Source organism: Rhinolophus sinicus, linkage group LG11, assembly GCF_036562045.2.
Source record: "Rhinolophus sinicus isolate RSC01 linkage group LG11, ASM3656204v1, whole genome shotgun sequence".
NCBI classification, from domain to species: Eukaryota; Metazoa; Chordata; class Mammalia; order Chiroptera; family Rhinolophidae; genus Rhinolophus; species Rhinolophus sinicus.
The window spans coordinates 28,408,380-28,432,821 of NC_133760.1; the positions used below are offsets into that span (position 1 = coordinate 28,408,380).

A 24,442-nucleotide genomic window follows, 5' to 3' on the forward strand; every position below is an offset into this window, starting at 1 on the left:
TATTGTCTAAATTTCATTATCAGTGCAACAAAGTCCCTCCTGTGGCTTTTTAAGGCCTTGCTCCATCAACCTTTCCTACCCTATTAGCAGGTTCTCCCGCCCCCTACTTTTCCAGTGCTTTTTTTTTCTATTGTGGTAAAATACACATTACAAGATTTACCATCTTAACCACTTGTAAGTGTACAGTTCATTGGTATTAAATACATTCAGAATATTGTGCAACCATCACCACAGTCCATCTCCACAACTCTTCATCTTGTAAAATGGAAACTATACCCAATAAATAATATAATTCCCTGCAATCTCTCCCAAGCTCCTAACAACCATAATTCTACTTTCTGTCTCTAGGATCTTGACTATTCCTAAGTACTTCATATAAGTGGGATCATATAGTATTTGTTTTTTTGTGACTGTCTTATTTCACTTAACCTAATTTCCTCAAGGTTCACCCACTTTCTCAGTGACATTTTAACATTTATACTATCTATCTGCTATTTAAAATGCAACCCTCCCTCTATTCCTCATCCTTCTCCAGCCTTACATTTCTCCTCGATGGCCAAAAAATTTTATAATAGTTGCTTCTGCACACTGAGTCCGACTCATTACCCCTCTGCAGTCTGACTTCTGCCCCACCACTCCTGAGAAATAGCCTTCACCAAGGACACCAATAACCTTCATGTTACTAACCCAAGAAAACACTTTTTATCATATTTGACTCCTCAGCAGCATTGAACACTTGGACATCCCTTCTGCCCACTCTTCTGGAGACTAAAGTGACATACCACACCTCCTGGTCTTCCTTCTCTCTGGCCACTTCTCAGTTTCCTGGGCAGGCTCCTTCTCTATTCACCTCTTAAATGTGACTGTTCCTTACAGCTCTGTTTTGGGCCATTTCTTCTTTCTCTACTGAGGACAATCTTTTCATTCCTGTGGCTTTCTTTCTTTCGCTGGCAACTCCTGAATCTATACCAAGACCCAATCCTTGAGCTCCAACATCGTAGAAACAGTGCCCACATGAAATCTGCACTTGGGATGTCTTGCACTCAATATGTCCAAAACCGAATCCATCTATTAAAACCGCCACTCCAAAAACCCCATGTTCTGCTGTTGGCTCTTCCCTTTATCTCACTGGCACTACAACTGCTTGTTGCTCAACCCTGAAACCTGGATTTATTGTGACTCTTCCTTCCTCCCAATCAGTAATCACCAAGTCCTTTCGTTTCTATTATCCATTGCTGTATAACAAATCACCCCCAAAACAATGGCTTAAAATGACTTAGTCTTTTTCACAATTCTGATGATTGTCTGGGCGGCTCGGCTAATCTCTCCCAGGCTCACTCATGCAGCTACATTCCCCTCACTGGTGTCTGGGTTCAGCAGAGACAGCGGAGTCCCTCCACCTGGTCTTTCTTCACCGCATGGTAGATGGTCTCCAGTTTCCAAGAGAAGAGAGCAGAAGGTGCAAGTTCTCCTGAAGCCTTGGCTCAGAACTCCCCCAGTGCTCTTCTGTCACATTCTTTTGGTCATAGCAAGACCAGCCTGGATTCCACGGGTGGGGAAATAAACTTCAACTCCTGATGGGAGGAGCTATGAAGTATCTGTGGCCATTTTTAATCCACCTCACTTATCAATTCTACTTTTTGTTGGGTTGAGCCTAATGCAATTGCCACAATTTGACCACCGTGGAACTTCAAAAATGGCACTTTTATATGGTTCAATCTAATATTTCTTGAATTCACAATGGTGTAGATCACCACTGTCATCTGGTCTACTACACTAGCTTCCTAACAGGTGCTCCTGCCTCCAGTTAGGTTTTCCTCCAGCTCATTTGTCTACAGCAGCCAGTGTGACCTTTGTAACATGTGAGTCTGATTATCCCACTCTCCTACTGACTTGCTATTTTCCTTAAGGTAAATGCAAATGTACATATACAATCTCCAGATCAGGCACCCACTTAACTCTCCAGCTTCTCTTGCTCTACTTTCCCCCTCGTAGTCTCTGCTCTAACTCCACTCTCGCTGAAATTACTCTTATGCTGGACTATGTCTCAGAGAAGTTGGTGATCCTGTGCATTTTCCTCTCCAATTTCTCATCTTGAGACCATGTAATCTCCCCCGGCCCACTTTGAAGCAGAAACAGAAATTCAAAGAAACCGACAGAACTCAAGGGTGAGGTGAAGTATTTGCCTCTCAGATTCTAGCTAAGATGGGCATGCGGAAACACAGAACGAAAAGTGGGAGTCCTCTGGTGTTGCAGGCAGCCAGGGAGCGGAGCAGAAGGAGTCAGAAGCTAGTCCCTTCACGCCACTCCCGGCATCACCTGTGTCCAATCTGCTGTTCAACAGTCCTTATCTCTCAAAGTCCCCCTCTCCTCAACAGAGCACAGAGACTTGAATGTGTGGGGAGAGGAGCCTGAAGAGGGAACCTTACCCCTCCACCAAGTTGCCCCCAAATAGCCTGTGACCATGTGCATCTGCTGCCATGGTTATATCTCTACTTCGAACTCTTCTCCCAGTCCTTCCCTTTCTTTTGTCTCTTCCTAATCCTATTTCAGTGGTAAAATCATGTCTTCAGGAAGGTGTGCCTCCCCTGACACAATCTCCCATAGCGCCCTGTACTTCCCTGAGCGACATTATTGTGTCAGGCAACCTTCTAAAGGCCTACATAGCTTATTTACTCCTCCCAATAAATATGTTATGATTCCTATTTTACAGATAAGGAAACAGGCACAGAGAGGTTAAGTAATGTGCCCTACAACATACAGCTCGGAAGTAGTAAGCCAGGTTTCACACCTGGGGACTGGCTCCAGGGCCCACATTCTTAACCACTAAGCTTCATTTGCCTCACACAAATATGTACATGTTTGGGACTGTTTGTTTAGCTCCTATCTGCTCTTATAGTTAAGTCCAGGAAGGGTACAAAGTATGTCTAACTCAATTATCACTGAATTTCTAGCTGTCAGCAGGGTGTGTTGCAGAGAAATCTGCTGTTAATGTTTGTTGAATGAAAACATGGAATATTTTTACATATTTTCTTTAAAAAGTATCCCCAATCACTTTTTCATACAATTTAAAAAATTGTTTTATCACTATAAATTAGTCCTTAGACTTCTGTGGGCCAAATACAAAGTTTTTCTGGCTCCTGTCATTATTCCTAGATTACTTTGAGTCCTTACACCATGCCTCTTTCCCTTCCCCTCCTGTTGCTTCTGGTACATAGAAACATCTCGAGGGAGAAGCGGTAGCTCCCAGAGCAGAGCCGCCATCCTATCATGCCCGTCCCCACTGCAAACACAAGCAGTGCGAGTCCCTGCACTCATTTGCTCTGAACGAATGATGATGCCAGAGAATGACCATGAGAGATGTTTTTTTTTTGCCAATCTCTAATTCATTTATTGATTCATCACTCCCGAATTCAACAGATGTTTAATGTGCCTTTATAATGGATGAGGTGATGGGGAGCCAATGGTGAGCAAAACAGGTAAGGCCTTTGCTCGCCGGACTCACAGTTGAGTGAAGATGACGAAATCATCCTGTTACAAGGCAACAAGTCGCATTTCAAGTTCATCCAATCAGCATCGCAGCAGAGATTCAGGCCAAAACAGCCAGGTACAAAGTACCCTGGGAAAAGCTATTGCACTCTGATGATTGGTTGGCCCCCTGGCCTCAGCCAATCAGAGACCAGCTGGGCTTTTAACCAAAAGTTAAAAGTCAAGTCCCAGGTCACAGGAAAGCCGTTTATCTGCCCTTGGTTTTGGGTTTGTCACCCATTAGTTTCTGGAATTGGGTTGCCCTGAATGCAAATACTAGATTTGCCACTTATTAGGCCATTTGATCTTGCGAAAGTTAACTTCTCTGAACCTCAATTTCCTTATTTGTACAATGGAGATAAAATAGGAAAGTTGTGAGAATTAAATGGGGGGTGATTCAAGTAAATCGTGTAGGATGCATTAAAAAAATGTTAAGTCTTTTTTATCTTTTCAGTCCAACTGAATACGAATCAGGGCAGGAGGGTGTTTATCTAGTCCGCAGCTTCAGGAGAATGTGCCCTTCCCAAGTCTTGGTCTGGAGAGGAGTGCGATTCTCACTGACTTCTGGCTGGATACCCGCCTTTTGGAATAGAAACGCTAGCTGAGGGGGAGGGAGTGGTAGCCCTAGTAGAGTGTGCCCTATTGCCCCGAGCTGCCCCAAACAGAGGGGCTGGTTTCACTGTTCTAGTTGGAGCCTCAGCCTGGACCTCCCTGAAAGCACTCACCTAGATTAAATAAATTCCAATGAGTCTTCCAATAGGTGCAGGCAGTGAAATAAATAAAAAGAAATTTCAGCAAATGCCCTACAAATCCAATGCAAGCAAAAATCCTATCCTAAGTTCCCCAGGTGACCATGTTTAGCTCTAGGAATTGTGTTTCAGTGGAAGCAATGTAGGCATCATCCTATCAGTGCTAGAGCAGCTGCACTTTGTAATGAAATAGCAATTGAAAGAGGGCACCCAGTGGGCACCCAGACTTCAATTTTTGCTCTAATGACCTCTACCACAAAGGACTTACAATTGAGTCTTTTAGTGTTGCTGCTTTTGATTTTGATGAAAAGCTTTGCTGTGTAGATGGTTGAGTTAAAGAGTAAGAGGGTGAGGTGCCTCAAAATCTAGTTTTTATCTTTTTTAAAAAAGGGATTGCTACAAAAGTAAGACAGAAGGAGCATTATTCCTCAGAAAACCAATTTGCAGTGTCCCCTAGGGTTGCAGCCCAACAAGGAGTTAGGCCATGGTGCTATCTCCCAATAAACAATGTAGTCTCCAAGCAGTAGCTCATTGGTGCTGAGGATGCTGGGAATTAGACTAGTCCTTTGGAAAGACAGTATGGTGTTTGGCATTCTCACTTCTGTCACATAGTGTGTGCGTGCCCTGTTTTAAGAAAATATTCTTACCCTTCCTCCCTTTTTATACATTACAAATAAATTTATTACTACCTGTATTTTTTAAACTTCGATTTTTAAAATTACATTGCATTGTCTGTTTCATTTTTAACTGACATATATGTAGAGTGCAATGCACAGATACTAGGTGTACAATTCCATGAGCTTTGACAATTGTATACACACGTGTAACTACCACTCTAAGATACAGAACATTCATCAGCCCTTAAAGTTCCTTTGTGCCCTTCCAATCAATCCTGCTCACCCCAGCCCATCCCCAGGCAACCACTGTTCTGATTTCTATCACTATAAATATCTCTTTTTAACTTATGTAAATGGAATCATGTACCATATATTTTTTTTGTGTCTGGAATCTTACACTCAACATAATGCCTGCTATGGCAAAGCTCTCATTTGTGTTGTTGCATGTATCAGTAGTTCATTCCTTTTCTTTTGCTCTTTAAATCAATGTTATTGAGAGGGGTAATTTATATAAAATAAAATGACGTTTAAAATACAGACATACCTTGGCGATATTGTGGTTTCGGTTCCAGACCACCACAGTAAAGCAAATACAGGAATACTTCAGAGATACTGCAGGTTCAGTTCCCGACCACTGTGATAAAGCAAGTATTGCAACAAAGCAAGTAGTCATCTTTTTGCTAATCGAGTGTCTTGCCTTCAGTTTGTAAAAAACGCAACACCTGTGAAGCACAATAAAGTGAAACCTAGTATAACGAGGTACACAGTTTTTTTGTTTTTGTTTTTTTTTTTTAAAGGCAAGGATGTGGTTTTTATTTTTTTTATTTATTTTTTTTTATTTTTTTAAGGGGAACAGGACTTTACTGGGGAACACTGTGTACTTCCAGGCCTTTTTTTTCCAAGTCAAGTTTCAATCTTAGTTGTGGAGGGTACTGTTCAGCTTCAAGTTGTTGTCCTTTCAGTCTTAGTTGTGGAGGGCACAGCTCAGCTCCAGGTCCAGTTGCCGTTTTCTAGTTGCAGGGGGCACAGCCCACCATCCCTTGCGGGAGTCGAACCGGCAACCTTGTGGTTGAGAGCCCATGCTCCAACCAACTGAGCCATCCGGGAGGCAGCTCAGCTCAAGGTGCCGTGTTCAACCTTAGTTGCAGGGGGCAGAGCCCACCATCCCTTGCGGGACTCGAGGAGTTGAACTGGCAACCTTGTGGTTGAGAGCCCACTGGCCCATGTGGGAATCGAACCGGCAGCCTTCGGAGTTAGGAGCATGGAGCTCTAACCGCCTGAGCCACCGGGCCGGCCCACGAGGTATACAGTTTTAACAAATTTATACATCTATGTAACAGGACTTCAATCAAGTATAGAGAACATTTCTATCACCCCAGGAATTTCCCTTGTCTCCTGCCCAAACTTCCCCCCTCCAGAGGCAACCACGGTTAATTTTTATCATTATCAATTTCGTTTTTTCTATTCTTGAATCTCATATAAATGGCTCATACAGTATGTATCTCTTGTGTCTGGCTTCTTCCTTCAACATATTTGTAAGATTACTCTATTTCATCTCGTGTATCAGTAGTCTGTTCCATTTTATTGCTCAGTAGTATTCCGTAGAATAAATACGCCATAATTTGTTTATCCATTCTCCTGTTGATGGACACTTGTGTTGTTTCCAATTTGGGGCTATTATGAGTAAATCTACTATGAATATTTGTATAAAAGTCTTTTTGTGGACATATATTTCATTTCTCTTGGATAATAAGTAGTAGTAGAAATGTTGGATCAAAGAGAAGGTGCATGCTTAACTTGAGAAACTGCCAAAAAGTTATATAAAACCACTGTGCCATTTTACATTCTTTCCAGAAGCCTATGAGTTCCAGTTGCTCCAGACAAAGTTTCTTTGCTTGGCCGAACTTTAGTCAGGCTCTTGAGCCTTCTGCTAGGCCAATCTGTGCACTTCCTTGTATATAATGTTTTAGCAAGAACCCTTGATATCTGATCACCCTTAGTATCTGATCAGGTTCTTCATCTTCCACCATCCCCTACCTTTGATGTCTGATCACTGTGGGTTGTCTTCAGCAAGAACTGTATTAGGCTGGTTTAACCAGAACTCCTCTAATGTTTCCTCTTAGTAACTGTTCATCCACTCATACCACCTCCTGCCTCCTTGGCTATAAATTCCCACTTGCCCATTGATGTTTAAAGTGAGCCCAATCTCTTTCCCCCTCTGCAAACATCCCATTGCAATGATCCCTATACCTATTGCAATGGTCCTGAGTAGTCAGCCCTACCATCTTTAACAAATATGATTGAATATTTTTTTTAACAGTCCATATCCTTATTAACACATGGTGGGTCAATTTTTAATTTTAGCCATTCAAACGGGTGTACTGTGATATCTCATTGTGACTTTGGCTGCATTTTCTTAATGATTTCGAGCTCCTTCCACGTGCTGACTATCCTCTTTTGTCAAGTATTCAAGTCAGTCATACATTTTGACATAAATGTTGCAATGATTAGAAATGTATCCTAGAGGGATACATTTTGAACTAAAATCTGTTAGTCTATTCATACATATATACATTAAAAGATATTTATTGAGTCTACTATGTGCCATGAACTTTTCTAGGTTCACTAACCAGCTGTGTAACCAAGATATTTAAGGTCTTTGCTTTTGTTTCGAGTTCATATTGTAGTGGGGAGACAAAAAGCAAACTGGCGACAAATAAGATGATTTTTGGTGGTGTGAAGATGCTCACCGAAGTGTTATCAATTGATGATAAAACATCAGAAACAACTGCTATCCCCAAGGGATAGAGTTGGGGAGTTAGGCAATTTATGTGATATGAGCTTGGACTATTATAATGTTATTAAATTGATAATTATTACATTAAAAAAACTTAGCCATATAATAAGGTCAAACGTTAAATTGTGTATCTCTTGTTTAGGACTTTTGTTTAGGACTATGTAAAATACCCGAGCTATGATGTGTATGGACAATGACCGGAAGAAAAACAAGAAACGCTGTTGTATTTTTTGGACTGGTGGAATCATGGGGAAGCGGGCTTAAGGGCTTTCGGTTTCGTTTTGTTTCTTGTCGTCTTACCTGTTGTCACGTTAAGAGTAGAAACTGGCACCACCTAGTATTCTCACGGGACTTTCTTTTGTGTAAGGCTTTAGAGTTCAGAGACACATTTGAGACGAGGCAGGTTTAAGAATAAAACTTCAGTGTGAAGCACGGCACAGTGAGAGCTAAGAGCTTCACTTCGTACGGCTTAGAGATTTTGAGGAACGAAGAGGCTGCGCCTCGGGCAAGCCACAGCCGCTTCGGGCGCGCGCCTGACGAGAGGCGGCCAGACCGGGAGGCCGGCGCGGCGCGGGATGGTGACGTCTCGCGCCAGGCAGGAGCTGACGTCACTTTTCTCACCGCCGCTTCCGGGCCGCGTGAGTGTCGGTCTCGCGCAAGCAGGGGAACTAGGGCAAGTGTTGGCGTGCGGTGCGGTACTTTTTTTCGCGAGTCGGCCTCCCTCCCTTGGGACCATGGCCACCGACTCGTGGGCCCTGGCAGTGGACGAACAGGAAGCGGCTGTCAAGTCGGTCAGTGGCATCAGCTCCGGGCGGGGAGAAGGGGCGGGGGCGGGCCAAGTGGACCCTCTTTCGAATCCAGGGATCCCCACAGGTGGGGCAGGCCCGGGGCCCAGCGGGGAATCAGCCCTGATTTGCGCCTAGAGAGACCAATATCGAGCCTTTTTCTTCATCTGGGCCTGTTAGAGACTTTTGTCCTGTGGCAAATCTGACCCCGTTATATAGGCTGTCTTTTCCTGTATTGCATCTCCATTTCTGTGGGGCTTGTAAGGAAAGGCGTTTAGATGCTGATTCCCTTTCTCATCTGTTTTCTGAACGATTCTGTGCTTATTTTAACATTTTTTTAGATCCATGCTTAAAGTGGTTGGCAGTTTGTAGCTCTTTGCAGAATAACAGATTCAGGTTTATATATATTTCAGTCTATTGCAAATATTGGCGGGAGGCACGACAAATTGTTTCATTGATGTTTAAAGTAACATTTAGTTTCGTATACTGGTTCTTTGATAAATGAAGATCCATTCAACTGGAATATAATTATAATTAAACTGCAACTTTCTGTTCTTATGTCTAAGTTTAGATTTGTTTAGTGATAATGGACTTGATTTTAGGAATATAGTTTGCTGTTTTGGTGGGTTTTTTTTTTTTTGGTTGTTTCGTTTTTGTAGTCTGAAATCTTAAATAACTTTTTAATACCTAAATTACATTCTTCTCCAGTCACCCTTTATTGCTTTGGGAGAATTGTCAGTTTGTCAGCAGATATTTGAAATGGGCTTAATTCCTTGGAGAATAGGAAGAAACTTTACAGTCTAGTTAGGAAGGCTAGAAAGTGGAAAGTGCTGTGAAAATGGTAAGAAGAATGTGATAAGTGAACTCTGACAAGGGAGAACACATTAATGAGTAAGGAAATTCCTTTTCAAGTAATTTACATTTCAACTGGATATTAGAGAATGAGTCATTTAAGGTAGAGATGGAGGTGAAAGGCATTTTAGGAAAATAGGATGCACAAAAGTGCTGCACTTGCTTAGAGTACAGGAATCATAACTAATTTTTGCTGAGTTATTGGGTTGTAGTAGAAGTAGTATAGAAAATATTGTAGGGAATATATTTTTGGATCTTAACTAAAAACTTTAAGAGGAGAGGCTTTATTTGGTTGGTTTGGGGATTTTTAAGGATATTGACAAAATTAGATGGAGTGCTGGCAAGATTTGTTGGACTACAGAGAACATAATATATTAGAAGGAATGAATAGTATCCAAAGGAAAGGAGATCAGTGTGGAAATGATGCCAGTAGCCCAGATAGAAGTCATATGTTGGGCAGTAAAAGTGAAGATTAGATTCAAGAGATAATTGTGGAAGTATAACAGAAAGGATTTAGAAAATAGAAGAGAAGGGAGAGGAAGGCAAAGATACTGTTTTCAACTGGATCCTAATAACAGAATAGGGGAGTGGGAAGAAGGGCAGATCTGATATGGAGAATGGTGAGTTTACTTTTGACCGTTCCGAATTTGAGGTAAAGAGGACATCTTGGTAAATACTTGTGTTGGGAGTTCCCAAGAGTTTTCCAAGTTTGATAATTTCCTAGGAGAACTCACAGACTCAGCTTATAATGGTACTCACAGCTATGATTTATTACAATGAAAAAATACAAAGCAAAATTAACAAAAGACAAAGGCTTATGGAGCAAAGTCCTGAGGAAACCAGGCACAAGCTTCTAAATCCTCTTCCAATGAAGTCACATGCTCCACTTAATGGGTGCTTAATTCCTCCTACAACAAATTGTAACAACACGTCAAGTATTGTCAGGAAAGCTCATTAGACACTCAGTGCTCAGAGTTTTTGTTGAGGGGCCTGTTACATAGTCATCCTCGGCTGAGCCTATACCCAAATTCCAGACTCCCAAAAGGAAAGCAGGTCTTAACATAAACCACATGTTTTTACAAGCATAGGGAACCCCTCAGAATTTCTGAGAATGGTGGGAACCCTCTCAAAATCCATATTCCCAAATGCCAGCCAAGGGCCAACCTTGCAAGCTGACTTTCCTAAGGATAGTAGTCTGCCTTGCTCTGTTAACTCTTTTCTGCACAGCACCCATTAGACATTTGGAAATGTGGCACTGGAGTTCTGGAGAAGAAATCAGGGCAGATGTATAAAACTGGCAATTATCCACAAAGAAATCAAAAGGTATTATCTAGTATGTGGTTCTGGCACTCTAGAGTTTACAATCTAGTGTTTAGCATCAGATCTTCCCTAAAAGATAGTTACCGAGAATTGGTTTCAAATCTTTTTAAACCTATGATCGAATCTAGCTGTGATATGTCACAAACATAGGCCTTAACATACTTGGTACCTGGTTCTAACCAATCTGCTTATCAGAAGGGTGGTGTAATTAAATGTTTTAAAACACTGCTTCTTAACAGTTGGAGAAAACCCTCCCCCACCCCCATTTTATTTTACCACATAGACTTGTGTACATTAACTTAATAAATAATTCATGGTATTATGTTAGCCTGTGGCTTGCTCTCAAGTGTTTTTAAATTTTCTTTCAGATCAGTAATTTGCAGATCAAGGAAGAGAAAGTCAAACCCGATACTAATGGTGAGTTACTAGTAATTGTAAACTGGATACAAGCTACAAGTTTGCTTCAGTTTTGCACTCTTAGCTGCATTGCGGAAAGGAGCTTTCATTTAGCATGTTTGGCAAATGTCAGCATTGGATTTGACAGCTAGTAAAGTCAGTTTCACACTGAAAGGGATATATTTTTCCAGATTTTATCTAGCTTGTGACTCTTTAAAGTCAAGCGTCATTATTGGATTGTACTGTCACTGTTCACTTCATGTTTCTTTAAAATTTTTAAATTTAGTTTTTAAAGTTTAATCTGGGTTAGAACTCAGAAAGTATAATGAAAGACCTCCTTCCCATCATAGACCAGCATTTACCCAGTTCCCACTCCTTACCTATATTAGTTTGCTAGGGCTGCCGTAACAAAGTATCACAGATGGGGTGGTTTAAGCAACAGAAATGTATTGTCTCACAGTTCTGGAAGCCAGAAGTCTTGGATCAAGGTGTTAGCAGGGTTGGTTCCTTCTGAGGGCTGTGAGGAAGGATCTAAACCACCTCTGCCTAGCTCTTGGTGGTTTGCTGGCAATCTTTAATGTTGCTTGGCTTGTAGAAGCGTCACCCTGATCTCTGTCTTCATCCTCACATGGTGTCCTCCCTGTGTGCATGTCCATGTCCAGATTTCCCTTTTATAAGAACATCGGTCATATTGGATTAGGGCTCACCCTAATGACCTCATCTTAACTAATTACATCTGCAATGACCATGGCTCAAAATAAGGTCGCATTCCAAGTTACTGAAGTTTAGAACTTCAACATATGAATTTTGGGGGTACACAATTCACAATTCAACCCATAACACTACCTTATCCCATAATTAACCACTGATTTTTAATATTCTTCCAAAGTTTCTGCAAATACTTAGTCCTGCAAGTTTATAATCACGTTCTATAAAAAGTGGTCATTTTACCTCTCCCTTTTAATTTTTAATATCTATATTTTCTTTCTCAGTGTCTAATTATATTTGCTAATATAATGCTATATTTTATATTAGGATAAGTAAGTCAGGGGTGACATTTTGATCAGTTGGAAGTCAGCCAAATTTCTAGGAATTTGAAATTTTCTTATGCACTTAAAAATATCCTGGGAATAAAAATCCATTAAACATAAAGAAATGTCAACTATTTACATTTTGATCTCTTAAATAAGTTTTAGTGTTTTCATTGTCCCACCTTTTGGGTCGGTTTGATATTTGCCTTTCTGATTATGATATCTGATTTCTTGTGTAGGTGTTATCAAAACCAATGCTACTGCAGAGAAAACAGATGAAGAAGAGAAAGGTAACTATTCTTTGAAACTCTGTAGCAAGAGACAGAGTATGACCCAGGACTTGCCTTTCTGGAACCAGGGGCACTCTGAATTACAAGATAAAGGAGAAGAGGAGGAATCTGCAAAGGAGATTGAGGAGATGCAGCCAGTGAGATAGAAGGACCAAAGGAAAGTGATGTCTCAGAAACCAGAAGAAGGAAGTGTTTCCAAAGTAGGGAGTCAAATATAGATAAAAAGTTGATTAAGAGAAGAACTAAAAATTGACTGTTGGATTGATTTAGCAGTGTAGACGTCATTGGTGAGCTTGACGGGGCTGTGGAGATCAAGTGAGGAGGTTAAATAAAAACATCTATTCAACAGAAGGGGAGGAGAGGACGTAGAGGTAAATATAGGCAGCCTTTGTAGGGAACGTTCCATAAAGGGGACAGGATGGGGTGTTTCACAGGGATGGGGTTTGCCCTGTGAATATGAAGAAAATCTACTGGTTTCTTCCTGACAGAGGACAGAGCTGCCCAGTCCTTACTGAACAAGCTGATCAGAAACAACCTGGTTGACAATACAAACCAAGTGGAAGTCCTACAGCGGGATCCAAAGTCCCCCCTCTACTCAGTAAAGTCCTTTGAGGAGCTTCGGCTGTGAGTATTTGTTTCTTTAAGCTGTTCCTTGCCAGTCCCTCCTTTCTAGAACTTAGCCTCTCAGAGATTCTTGTGGGAATTCTGTTTTTTACTTTTTATTTTTAAAAGTCTTAATGCATTTACTTCTTTGACTAGTTAATAATTCACATAATTCAAAAGTTAAAATGTATGAAAAAGTTTACAGTGATGGTCTCCCTCCCACCCAGCCTTGTATCTTGGCTTCCTAGTTCCTCTTCTTGGTAGGGATTTTTCAATGCCACAGATTTATTCATCATAGCTGAAAGTCTTTTTTCTTTTATGCTCTTAGAACTTTCAATAAAATATTGGCTGACAGGTGATTTCTGGATATCAGGAACATTTCTTATTAGGTAAGCCCTTTTGTTAGACTATAGGGTTTACGGTCTTAAGAACAGTTTATCTGCTTTTATAAAATCTGTCAAAAGAGCCTGTGCAGGAGTCCCAGTACCTACAGTGTGGAAAGCAGCCTTCAACATTCTGAAATTTTTTAAAAATCCAGAACCCAGAATTAAGTCTTAAGGGAACACACGTATGGCGTTGTGCTAAGAATGACTTCTAACATGTTGCTATTTTAAAGAGAGAATTATGCTTTCTTCAGTAAGTTAGTAAAGAGGTGTTTATGAACATTGGTTTTTGTACACCCACTGTGCTGGGTGTTATGAGTAACACAAGACACACTATCATTCTTGCTGCCCGCCAGGACTCAAATCATAGACAGAAAATAGCTGGTGAATAAAAAAGTGGTGGGATAAATGGATTTCTTGCCTTTATTCAGCAAAATCTATAATATGCCCACTATGGGCAAATAGGGGCCACATTCCTGTCGACTGTTACCACTGCTTTAGAATAATAGACACTTAAAATACTAGAGCCAACTAGACCAAATCAAGTTGTTAAAGAAGTAATAGCTAAGAATAAGTTTTTTAAAGTGTGGCCTATTTTTTTTTTTTAATGTTTTCAGGAAATTATACTTTTCTATATTATTTCCTCTCTCAAGGGCTTCATTGAGCAAATCTGTCGTCTCTGCTTCTGTTCATAAACTATATTAGGGCAGCTAGATGTGTTCTGTTGTTTCCTGAACTGACAGTTTGCTTTTCCAAGTACCAATAGTTTTTTTAAGTTCCTTTCATTTAAAGGACTGGAACTCTCAGTTCAACCAGTGATGAATTGTCCTCTTTGAAAAGGCAAGCTCTTTCTGATGTAGTTGCTGGTAGCCAGAAGGAAACCTAGGTTGCCTAATATACTTGGTCTGTTTTGTACTTAAAAGATTTGAATTAATCTGCAAAATAAAAGAAAAATAATGAGCCATTGGAAACTCTTCGATCACTTGAATATCTTCATTTGGTAGTGACTTTGTTTCCTTGGCGATCAAAGCAGAATCTGCTGATCTTACAGCCTTTTCTTCCAAATGAAAGGCACCAAAGGTTATGTTTTCCAAGTTCTTTGTGTCTGAGAACCAACATATGTCAGAAGAATTTGCCTTTTAGACTCCAAGGAAGGCTTAGAGAACTAGAAGTCTTGACTTGGTTTGACTTTTCTTTAGAAATAATCTAGTGTGATTTTTGTTAAACACCCTGTCAATTTAGAGGTAGCAGAGAGCTTATTGTAAATGTGATGTAAGAGCGACTTTAATTGATATTTGTTGTGTAGCTTTATAAGAAGTTGTTGCTTTTCTGTTCTTGATTTTGACTAGACCTAAGTAAATCTGAGCATTTGTGAAGTTCAGTATGATAATTGAACCTTTTTTACCTATGTACTACATAAATCAGCTGCTAGAAACTGGCTGAATCAATTTTCTTAGCTCTTGATTTTCCCAAGTATTTGCACAGCTGGCTTTGGAAGGACCATAGAACATAAAATAGTTCAATTTAACATCCGCACTGAGAAATTAAAACTTATATCCCTTTCTCTAAAGAGACTTCTATATCTTAATATAGTAAGCAGTGTTTATTTTTAGGTATGTCTTTTATAATTATTTTATACCATGAATGGATAAATACCACTCTTGCAGTATCCAGGAAATACTTGTCATCCAAGGCCAACCATATTTGTGGGTCTGCTGAAAGTATGAATTTCTCAGAGAAAGGAAACTAGTATGTATTTTATGAATTGCATACTAGTTGCAGATTAAGATTTAGTGGGAAAAAAATAGTAGTTTTGTTTTGCTTTAGGTGGCGTTTTTTAAGGCATAGGAAAATATGTCTGACAGAGATAGGAAGCATCATTCTTTGCTAGATATAGGGAAAGATAAAATGTGAGGCCTTTAAAACAATCTCAAAAACTAGGAATCCATCTTCTCTCTCCCTGTCCTTCTAGGAAACCACAGCTTCTCCAGGGAGTCTATGCCATGGGCTTCAACCGACCATCCAAGATACAAGAGAACGCGTTACCCATGATGCTTGCTGAGCCGTGAGTATGCAGACCCCGGGCGCACCTCTTAAGAATTTGGTTTAACATCATCCACCAACAGCTGTTACTGTTCTTGAGAACAAGACGGGATGTTTGGGGCAACATGTTTCTTTAGGGAAACAGTTTGGGCAAATGCAGAGTCAGTCAGATGGAATTCAACACAGTTTCTGCTTTTCCCTTTTAACAATAAAAACTGATAGAAAAATGCTATTCTATGTGATTTTAAAAGTTGGGTTTTTCCAGATTGTTTTGGCATTTGTGAGACCTGCAAAAAGGTGTCAAGAGCAATACCAAAAACATCTGTAACTCTATCCTGCCAAGAAATAAAACATCATTAATCTAGTTGACCCCTGTGTACCCTTCTCTGTTTATATCCCCCTCCGCCACCAAAGTAAGCGTCTTCCTAAAACGGGTCATCATTCTTTCACGTTTCTTTATACTTTTACTACATGTCTATGTGTCCCTAGGAATCTAAAGAAGAGTTTACATATTCTTAAATCTTATATAAATGGTATACTTTATGTAGCAATTCTTTTGTTCAATTGTATTATTTTTCTTTTTGAATGACAAAAATGCCACCTATTTCCATGGCAATGGGTTACCTGAAGTGAAATGTGAAAGAAAGATCCCTCTAAAGCATCTGACTTGGTATCATTTTTTTTTTAAATTAAAGTTTATTGGGGTGACAATTGTTAGTAAAGTTACATAGATTTCAGGTGTACAATTCTGTATTACATCATCTATAAATCCCATTGTGTGTTCACCACCCAGAGTCAGTTCTCCTTCCATCACCATATATTTGTGACTTGGTATCTTACATTTTCCATAAAGATGGAAAAAGAGAACAAAGAAGGAACTAGGTCCTAGAGACACAGTATAGCTCAGCAGAAAATGTCCTTGGGGCTTTGTCTTGGCACAGATCTTACTCTGCAGCCTTAATTTCTATGAGGCCATTAGGATACAAAACTAGGGCACTCCAGCTGTGCTAGAGTCTAGAATGAGAATTTCTTGGTGTGAACCCATCTTAAACAATCATTTCCCATAATATTTAAGCAGTTTTTTAAAACAACATATAAAAAATTGTTACTGTGCTCGGTGAAGAAAACCTGAATTAAAAGGGGAAAATCCATATTCCTATCACCCAGAAAGAACATTTTGATACATTTTGGTGTTTAACCAATATTCTTTTCATCTCTTCTTTCTTGATCCAGCCCTCAGAACCTGATTGCCCAGTCTCAGTCTGGTACTGGTAAAACAGCTGCCTTTGTCCTGGCCATGCTCAGCCGAGTGGAACCAGCAGAGAGATACCCCCAGGTGAGGGCTAGGGAATCCTGGGGACCTTGGCTTGCCTGTCCTGGAAAGGGCAGCGCCATCTGATAGGGGATTAACGAGGGTGGGCCTGGAGGGGTCTGAACGTTTCCTAAGCCTCAGACTGTGGCTCAGGCAGAGCAGGTTCATGCACCAGGCCTGGACCTGGGTATAATTCATTTGGAAGCAGCCTTGAATAGTAGCTTCCGGGGGCATCCACCCAACCAAGCTGAAAAGGATGGCCTGGTTGAAGAGGATGTGGTTCCCTGCATTGTTCAGGTGTAATAACATCAGCATCCTCGTTGTGTTAGAGCCTGTTGTCTGTTACTAAAAGGGTCTCCTAAACTCATCCTTTATGATCTCCTGGTCACAGTGTTTGTGCCTCTCCCCAACATATGAGCTGGCGCTTCAAACAGGAAAAGTGATTGAGCAGATGGGTAGATTTCATCCGGAACTAAAGCTTGCTTATGCTGTTCGAGGCAATAAATGTGAGTATAAAGGGGTGAGAACTAACCAGTGAACAGGGTAGGGTGGTTGGGTGTTTGAATTTTGAAGATGTGATGACGATACTCAACTTTGGCTTCAGTCTGACCTTGAAGCCCAACTGTATTGCTTTTAGCAAATCTATTTAAATACTTGCTAATTTAATGAACAGTTCTCTCCATTCTTAAAATAACATTTTGCATTGTTAGAAAATCCCTGCATGGGTCCTGGAGTTCTTCACTGAGAAGACAGGGTTTTGAATTGGGCATCCAGCGTTCTGGAAGCTGCTTACTAGAGAGGGATTAGCAGCACTGAGGATGGTAGGTTGAGGTCAGATCCCTTTCTTTAAAAGGAAGTGCAGCTTTAGCAAGAGTAAACTAAGAGCATGTATAGCTCACTTGGTCTTACCAAATTCAGAAATCCTTCCTTCCAGCAGTTCTTTCTTCCATGTGTTTTGCAGAATGTAATGTAAAGAATATGGATTAAAATGGGGGAGGAGAAGCAGGTGAGAAGTGGGTCATTAGAGGTTATTGGAATACATAAAACAAATCATTAAGAAAAAAGGAAGTAGTCCAATAGGAAAATGGGCAAATTAGGCCCAGTTGAACAGACACTTCACAAAAGAAGGAATTCAGAGAGCCAGTAAACATGACAAAATGGTGAGCCTCATTAGTCACCAGGAAAATATAAATTGAAACCACTCTATGGCTCTCAGATGGGCAAAAATGAAGTCTGACAATTACAAGTTTCGATGAAGATGTAGAACTGGAAGGCTCCTGGTGGGGAGTATACACTGGTACAATCACCTTAGGAAACAGTTTGGTGTTACCTAGAAAAATTGGAGAGAGATAACCCTTTGGCCCAGCAGTTTATAATTACCTAGAGCAGTGGTTCTCAAACTTTCAGGTCTCTTCCACTCTTAAACATTATTGAGGACCCCAAAGCATTTTTGTTTACACAGGTTACATCTACTGATATTTGCATATAGAAGGTAAAATTGAAAAAATTTTAAGGTACTTACTTTTGAAGAATATTAAAAAAACATGGCCTTTCAGGAAATTTTAGATAGTCTTTTTTGGGGTGCTATACCAAAACTTAACAAGTGGTAATTACTTAAAACTTAGTTGCAATGTGGTATCTGAAATCATGTTAATGAACTGTTCATACTGTTACATTAAAATTCCTCTGTTTCTCTTGCACTTCCAATGCATCATTTGCCCCAAAAATGATTTTCTAATATCATACCTTGGTCATTTGGAAAATACTGTTTTAGTAAGTTAAGCCGATCTTCCAAATGTTGACACATTTTATTATACAAAATACTTTAATTGCATGCATTAATATCACCACCAAACTCATCAGAGGCATTTATACACATCCAGAAACTTTCAAACTTATAGTGGGACATAAAAGTTTTCCAAAATTCTAATTTTCTCTTGAAAGTTTAAATATTATCATGGCAGCAAATACAGGCAATTGTGTTCATTAAAGAGATAGGCATTCTTTGTTAATTTTCAAGAAAGTGGAAATACCCCCAGAACACATCTTGTCTCCACAGTGGAAAGAGGTCAGAAGATCAGTGAGCACATTGTCATTGGCACCCCTGGGACTGTCTTAGACTGGTGCGCCAAGCTCAAGTTCATTGACCCGAAGAAGATCAAGGTGTTTGTTCTGGATGAGGCTGACGTGATGATAGCTACTCAGGGCCACCAAGATCAGAGCATCCGCATCCAAAGGTAGGAATCTGGAGCCAGGAGGCTCTTCTCAGCCTTCTGATCAGCAAGGAAAAAAGTCTTCCTCTTCTCTGTGTCTCCTCTTGCTGGATCCAACTCCTGTTCTCTCTCCTGCTGGGTTCTTTGCTTCAGAACCTTCCAAAGCATTTATTTGATGGGCCACGTCAGCCTGGGTGGAGGAAGGAGACTCAGGGAGTCTAAGAGCACACTGTCCCTGCCCCATGTCTGCTTCTGTCTCCTCTCCGAAGTGCTCCTGCCCCTCTGCCACCTTGCTGGGGATGGAGACCATCCAAGCCTGGGGAGGCTGTGCTTCTGTTTGTTCCAGTGAAAAACTCAGGCTCATGCCAAATACCTGGGTCTTCCCTTGCAGGATGCTGCCCAGGAACTGCCAGATGCTGCTTTTCTCTGCCACCTTTGAAGACTCTGTATGGAAATTTGCCCAGAAAGTGGTCCCAGACCCAAACATTATCAAACTGAAGCGCGAGGAGGAGACATTGGACACCATCAAGCAGTATTACGTCCTGTGCAATAACAGAGATGAGAAGTTCCAGGCCTTGTGTAACCTCTACGGGGCCATCACCATTGCTCAAGCCATGATCTTCTGCCATGTGAGTAGCAGCAGGTGCAGCAGGTCTCCTGGGGGAGGAGCGCCACTGCAGGGTGTTGTCCTGTCCCCCCTCCCTCAGGCAGCCCCACCTTAGTGCTGAAGAGGATCAGGTTCCATCAGTGTGGCCAGAGGGGAAAACAGTTTGTGAAGATGTAAAGCAATTTCTTCTTAGTGTCCTGAGGTATATGCAACCTAGCATAGAGCCCCTAAACTTTATATTATTTGTCGGAGGTATATTATTAGAAAACCCAAGAGAAGCAGCTGGCATTTGTAAGAAAAATAAACTAAACAAGATGGTTGGTTATAAAATTAATATAAAATAACTAGTTCCCACTCTCAAATAGTAAATACTTAGAAAATGGAAAGATAGATTCTATTTATAATAGCAAAAAATACTAAGATCACTGAAGAAAACTTCAAAATGCTGTTAACAGATGTGAAAATAAGACCGCTCTTACTCTGTTGTTGGAAGACTTGTAGTTTTAGCATGGCATCCCTCCCCCAACTTCAGATTGAGACTTTCAGAAAAGGAAAAAATAAAATGAACACTTTATGCCCTTCACCTGTTATCAACATTTAACCACATTTGCTGTATCCTTATGCTTGTGTGACATATCTGTACTTTTTCTTTTTGCTGAGTCATTTCAAAGGTAGTTGTAGACATCATGGCAATGCACACCTAAGTATTTTCTAAGAATGAGACAGGCTCCTACATAACCACACTACCGTTATCTCACCTTTAACCATGATACAACTATGTTATCCCCTATACAATTCATCCATATTCCACCTTTCCCACTTGTATCACAAAGGTTCTTTATTGCTTTTGGTTGCTGTTGTTAAACCTAAGAGCCAATCAATATTGTTGCATTTAGTTGTAAGTCTCTTGAAACTCCCTTAATCTAGAACAGTTTCCCCACCTTTCATGACATGGACATCTTAAAGAGTCCAGGTGAGTAAGTAGAATTCCTGATTTCCGCCCTCCCCCAACCCCCCGTGATATAGGTTAAATATTTTTGTAAGATTATTCTACAGATGACATTGTTACTTCCTGTTACATCATCATGTTAACAATTTCAGGAAATTTGACCCTTAGCTGCTAAGGTTCAGGTAGAGTCTTTCAGACCAAAAATATTCTCTTCAGGTACCGTGTTTCCCCGAAAATAAGACCTAGCCAGACAATCAGATCTAATGCGTCTTTTGGAGCTAAAATTAATGTAAGATCCTGTCTTATTTTACTATAACACCCGGTATAATATACTATAATATACTATAGTATACTATAATATACTATAATATAGTATACTATACTATACTATACTATACTATACTATACTATACTATACTATAATATAATATACAAGATATAATAATGTAATATAACATAATACCTGGCCTTGTATTAATTTTTGCTCCAAAAGACGCATTAGAGCTGATGGTCCGGCTAGGTCTTATTTTCGGGGAAATACAGTACCTTAATTTCTCAAATGTTTTCTTCCTTCCAGACCCGCAAAACAGCTAGTTGGTTGGCAGCAGAGCTCTCAAAAGAAGGCCATCAGGTGGCTTTGCTGAGTGGTGAAATGGTGGTGGAGCAGAGGGCTGCAGTGATTGAGCGCTTCCGAGAGGGCAAAGAGAAGGTTCTGGTGACCACCAACGTGTGTGCCCGTGGTGAGCAGAGAATGTGTCCTGGTCTGCCAGGCTTGGGATAGCAAGAGAAATACACACATATGAAAAACTCAGATGGTTTGGGGGAGATCAGGTGGGGTTGATGGTGACATTCTTTTCTAGGGGAGACTGGATTCTCTCAGCAGGTAAGCACTTTCAGAGGAGCCCCGAGTCCTGACTTGCTGGAAGGAAACATGTAGGCTGGTTTATTTAGAATGGCGCCTGCTCTTCTTGGGGTACCCACTGAGGTTTCAGCTGCACCTCCAGATACTAGTATTTAGCAGAGGCTCTCTCACTGACTTCATTATTTTGTTAGCGCCCGCCAAAGTTCTGTGGTTTTCCTATGGGTTCTGCTACATCCCACTTGTCCCTGAATCCCAGAGTGGCCCACCTAGACTCTTCCTTTCCCCCAGAGTTGATGTACGTGGCCTGACTGGGCGACAGTGAGTTTTGTCTCCCGTCCTTACTCTTCTCCAACCCTCGTTCGTGCAGGTATTGATGTTGAACAGGTGTCTGTCGTCATCAACTTTGACCTTCCCGTGGACAAGGACGGGAACCCAGACAATGAGACCTACCTGCACCGGATCGGACGCACTGGCCGCTTTGGCAAGAGGGGCCTGGCAGTGAACATGGTTGACAGCAAACACAGCATGAACATCCTGAACAGAATCCAGGAGCATTTTAGTGAGTCCCGGGAGTGTCCTCTGCTAGGGCCCTTTCCTCACAGGGCAAGTCCGGGGGCTGCGGGGCATGGTAGGTTTTCCTGTGGCCCCGAGAAAGGCTTTGGAGAGAGGCTTGTCCTTGTCACATTGCCCTCCTTCCGTACAATATGGAAGTTCTTAAAGAGCACACCTGGAGAGTTTCAGGGTCAGGGACTGAAATGACACTTCCCGTTGGTCAGGCTGAGGGGCCCTAGGGCTGAATGTTGCTGTCAGTGCACCCTTCTCAGTCCCCAGAAGCCTTTGCGGTTAAATGAAGGATGGATGTAGTCAGAGGCAGAGCTTGTTCCTAGGTAGGGCAGAGACCTGTGTGTTTCCTCTCCTTGCTGTGCTGTCCCTTCTCTAGGTGTGTGTCTCCACAGTAACCACATGTTGACCTCTCTTTGAATTATTTTTTCTCCCAGATAAGAAAATAGAAAGATTGGACACGGATGATTTGGACGAGATTGAGAAAATAGCCAACTGAGAAGCTCCACCAATCCCTGGATGGGACACTAGTGCTTTCATGGCACAGGCCTGGACATTCACCAAAAGATGAAGGCAGGAGTAGAGAGAAACTACCTACCTCACTTTAAATTACATTTGGACTTGACAAAAATTATGCAAATGATCGAGAAAGGTAGAAGGAAAATTTCTCATTTTGGAAAATTCAGTCCTTTTCCCCCCGTTTTTTAAAGCCACTGTTTCCCCCCCCCTTTATAATAATCTGGTTGCTATTGGTAATTGCTTGCTCCAGGATCCTGTCCCTGTTTCCTGGCTACAGCTGTTGGGACCAGCCTCCAGCCCCTAAAGAAATGATAGAGGTAGCGTGTTGGAGAGGCCCACTGCATAGATGGAACGTGGGGAGGGCTAGCAAAGAGGTCTGTGAGCTGCCCCCCTCATCTGACCCTGACTGAGACCTGTTACAAATGTCTCGTGCCCTTGCAAACATCTTCCTTCTAAAATCCAGAGACGTTCCACCTGATCCCTTTTCCTTCTGTTCTCTGTACCAGAGGATATCCCTGTTTTCCCCTGGATGAGCATCTTGGCTCCTTTTGTAAACCTGATTGGGGGAGAAACACTGAAGTCATTGACTCTTCAGAGGAATTCTCCTGGCAAGGGTAGAGGAATCCTTCTGGGATCTGGCCAGTCCTATAGTTGCTCTGTCTGCTCAGGCACCTGCTAGTCAGTTGTGGCCGCCAGGAGACACAGGGCGGTTTTCTGACACAGACTTGGTAGAGTGAGTTGGTTCTTGTCCTTGGTTGTCACACTGTGCCTGGAGGTGAGACCAGAGTTTGGAAAGGAAGTGATGACCAAATGAAAACTCTGATTATGCTGTTTATCCATAATAGTGGTTACTTTAATTCATACATTGTTTGTATGAGTAAGGACTGATAAATTAGACCTATACCCATCATTCATTATGTTAAGGAATTTTTAAATAATTAGGAAACATTTTACTAATCATGATTTGTTTTTATTTGTGTTTCTCTGGGTTTAGACTAAATATGCTCATTAAAAATAGGTTCGGGTGTGTACGTGAAGTCCAACTGCCCTCTATCCCCACCTCTGGGGGTCCCCGTCACGAGCAGCTTGGTGACGTTCAACATGCTGCCTTCTGTTTGCGTCCGCCAGCCCACTGTTTTACAAAAATGTCAACACTCTCCTCACACTCTTGTGCAACCTGCCTTTTTACTACCAGCACACATAGTCGCTCTCGACAGTGGCATCATTCCAGCACGTAGCTGCCCAGCGTTCATGTCACAACTCCTCTAGTGACAGGCGTATGGTGTTTTCCACTGTGGTGTTGCCACAGCGCCACAGGAATGTCCTTGCTCATCTCTGGGCCGTGCTAAGACTCACACGAAGCTGTATTCCTGAAGTAGAGTTGTTGGGTCAAAGAGTGGGGACATTTAAAGGTATAATACATCGCCTAGTTGCCTGCCCAAATGTTTTGACTGATTTATGTTATTGCAGTGACACAAAAATACTATTTTCTTATCTGCTTGCCAACCCTCTACATTATGAATTTTTAAAACTTCGTGAGTCAGAGTAGCAAAATAGATTACATCATTGCTGTTTTGTTTTGTATTCAGTGAAGTCTGGCAACTTTTCAGTTTATTGGGTATTTGTATTTTCTCTTGGGGTGCTACCCATGTTTGTCTCACCATTTTACTGTTTGATTGTCAATCTTTAATGATTTTTAGGCACCTTTTTATTGTAGGGAAATTAAACTTTGTCTTGAGTGGTAGATGTTTGCCTAGTTTGTCTTTACAAACTCATTTTTTCGTAATACGACACAAAAGTTTAATGTTACTCACATTTCATAAGAAATCTGGATTTTATGTCATGGCTAGAAAAGCTTTCCTTATCCCAGTATTATAAAATATTTAGTCCTGTTTCCTGTAATGGCAGATCTTGGACTGTAAATTTTCTAAATTCTTGTAGGTCTTAAAATATTTTGTCCTGTCTATTGGCTATGAGTGATTATGGTTACCTGAGAAGGTGAGTGGTGGCAGGCCTGTGGGTATT

At 41.2% G+C, this 24,442-nt stretch overlaps 2 protein-coding genes across 3 annotated transcripts in view; one reads left to right on the forward strand and one right to left on the reverse strand.

Annotated features, from left to right (window-relative positions):
- Positions 1-8,252, reverse strand: part of AARS1 (alanyl-tRNA synthetase 1) — a 59,438-nt gene extending 51,186 nt beyond the window's left edge. Inside the window, exons 1-2 of the mRNA XM_074314578.1 lie at positions 7,992-8,252; positions 5,439-5,616 (exon numbers count right to left, since the gene is read on the reverse strand). Coding sequence (XP_074170679.1) covers positions 5,439-5,567 — 129 coding nt within the window. The 5' untranslated portion in view covers positions 5,568-5,616; positions 7,992-8,252. The remainder of the gene's footprint in view (positions 1-5,438; positions 5,617-7,991) is intronic.
- Positions 8,253-8,310: 58 nt separating this feature from the next.
- LOC109459251 (ATP-dependent RNA helicase DDX19A) lies at positions 8,311-24,161 on the forward strand. Of its 2 annotated transcripts, XM_074314583.1 has the most exons (12): positions 8,311-8,482; positions 11,017-11,065; positions 12,315-12,365; positions 12,854-12,989; positions 15,324-15,416; positions 16,628-16,730; positions 17,098-17,212; positions 18,766-18,943; positions 19,311-19,548; positions 21,053-21,215; positions 21,705-21,896; positions 22,336-24,161. In XM_074314583.1, the coding sequence occupies exons 1-12, from the start codon at positions 8,426-8,428 to the stop codon at positions 22,395-22,397; spliced, it is 1,437 nt and encodes a 478-aa protein (XP_074170684.1). In that variant the 5' UTR covers positions 8,311-8,425; the 3' UTR covers positions 22,398-24,161. The 2 variants fall into 2 exon arrangements, with proteins under 2 accessions (XP_074170684.1, XP_074170685.1); XM_074314584.1 differs by lacking the exons at positions 8,311-8,482; positions 11,017-11,065; positions 12,315-12,365; positions 12,854-12,989 and adding an exon at positions 13,302-13,357.
- The last annotated feature ends 281 nt before the right edge of the window (positions 24,162-24,442 follow it).

Excerpts from the sequence above, each read along its gene's own strand:
- LOC109459251 (XM_074314583.1), top strand. The coding sequence starts at position 8,426 with ATGGCCACCGACTCGTGGGCCCTGGCAGTGGACGAACAGGAAGCGGCT. Across the intron at positions 8,483-11,016 it reads AGGAAGCGGCTGTCAAGTCG|ATCAGTAATTTGCAGATCAA; the intron begins GTCAGTGGCATC and ends ATTTTCTTTCAG. Across the intron at positions 11,066-12,314 it reads AGTCAAACCCGATACTAATG|GTGTTATCAAAACCAATGCT; the intron begins GTGAGTTACTAG and ends TTTCTTGTGTAG.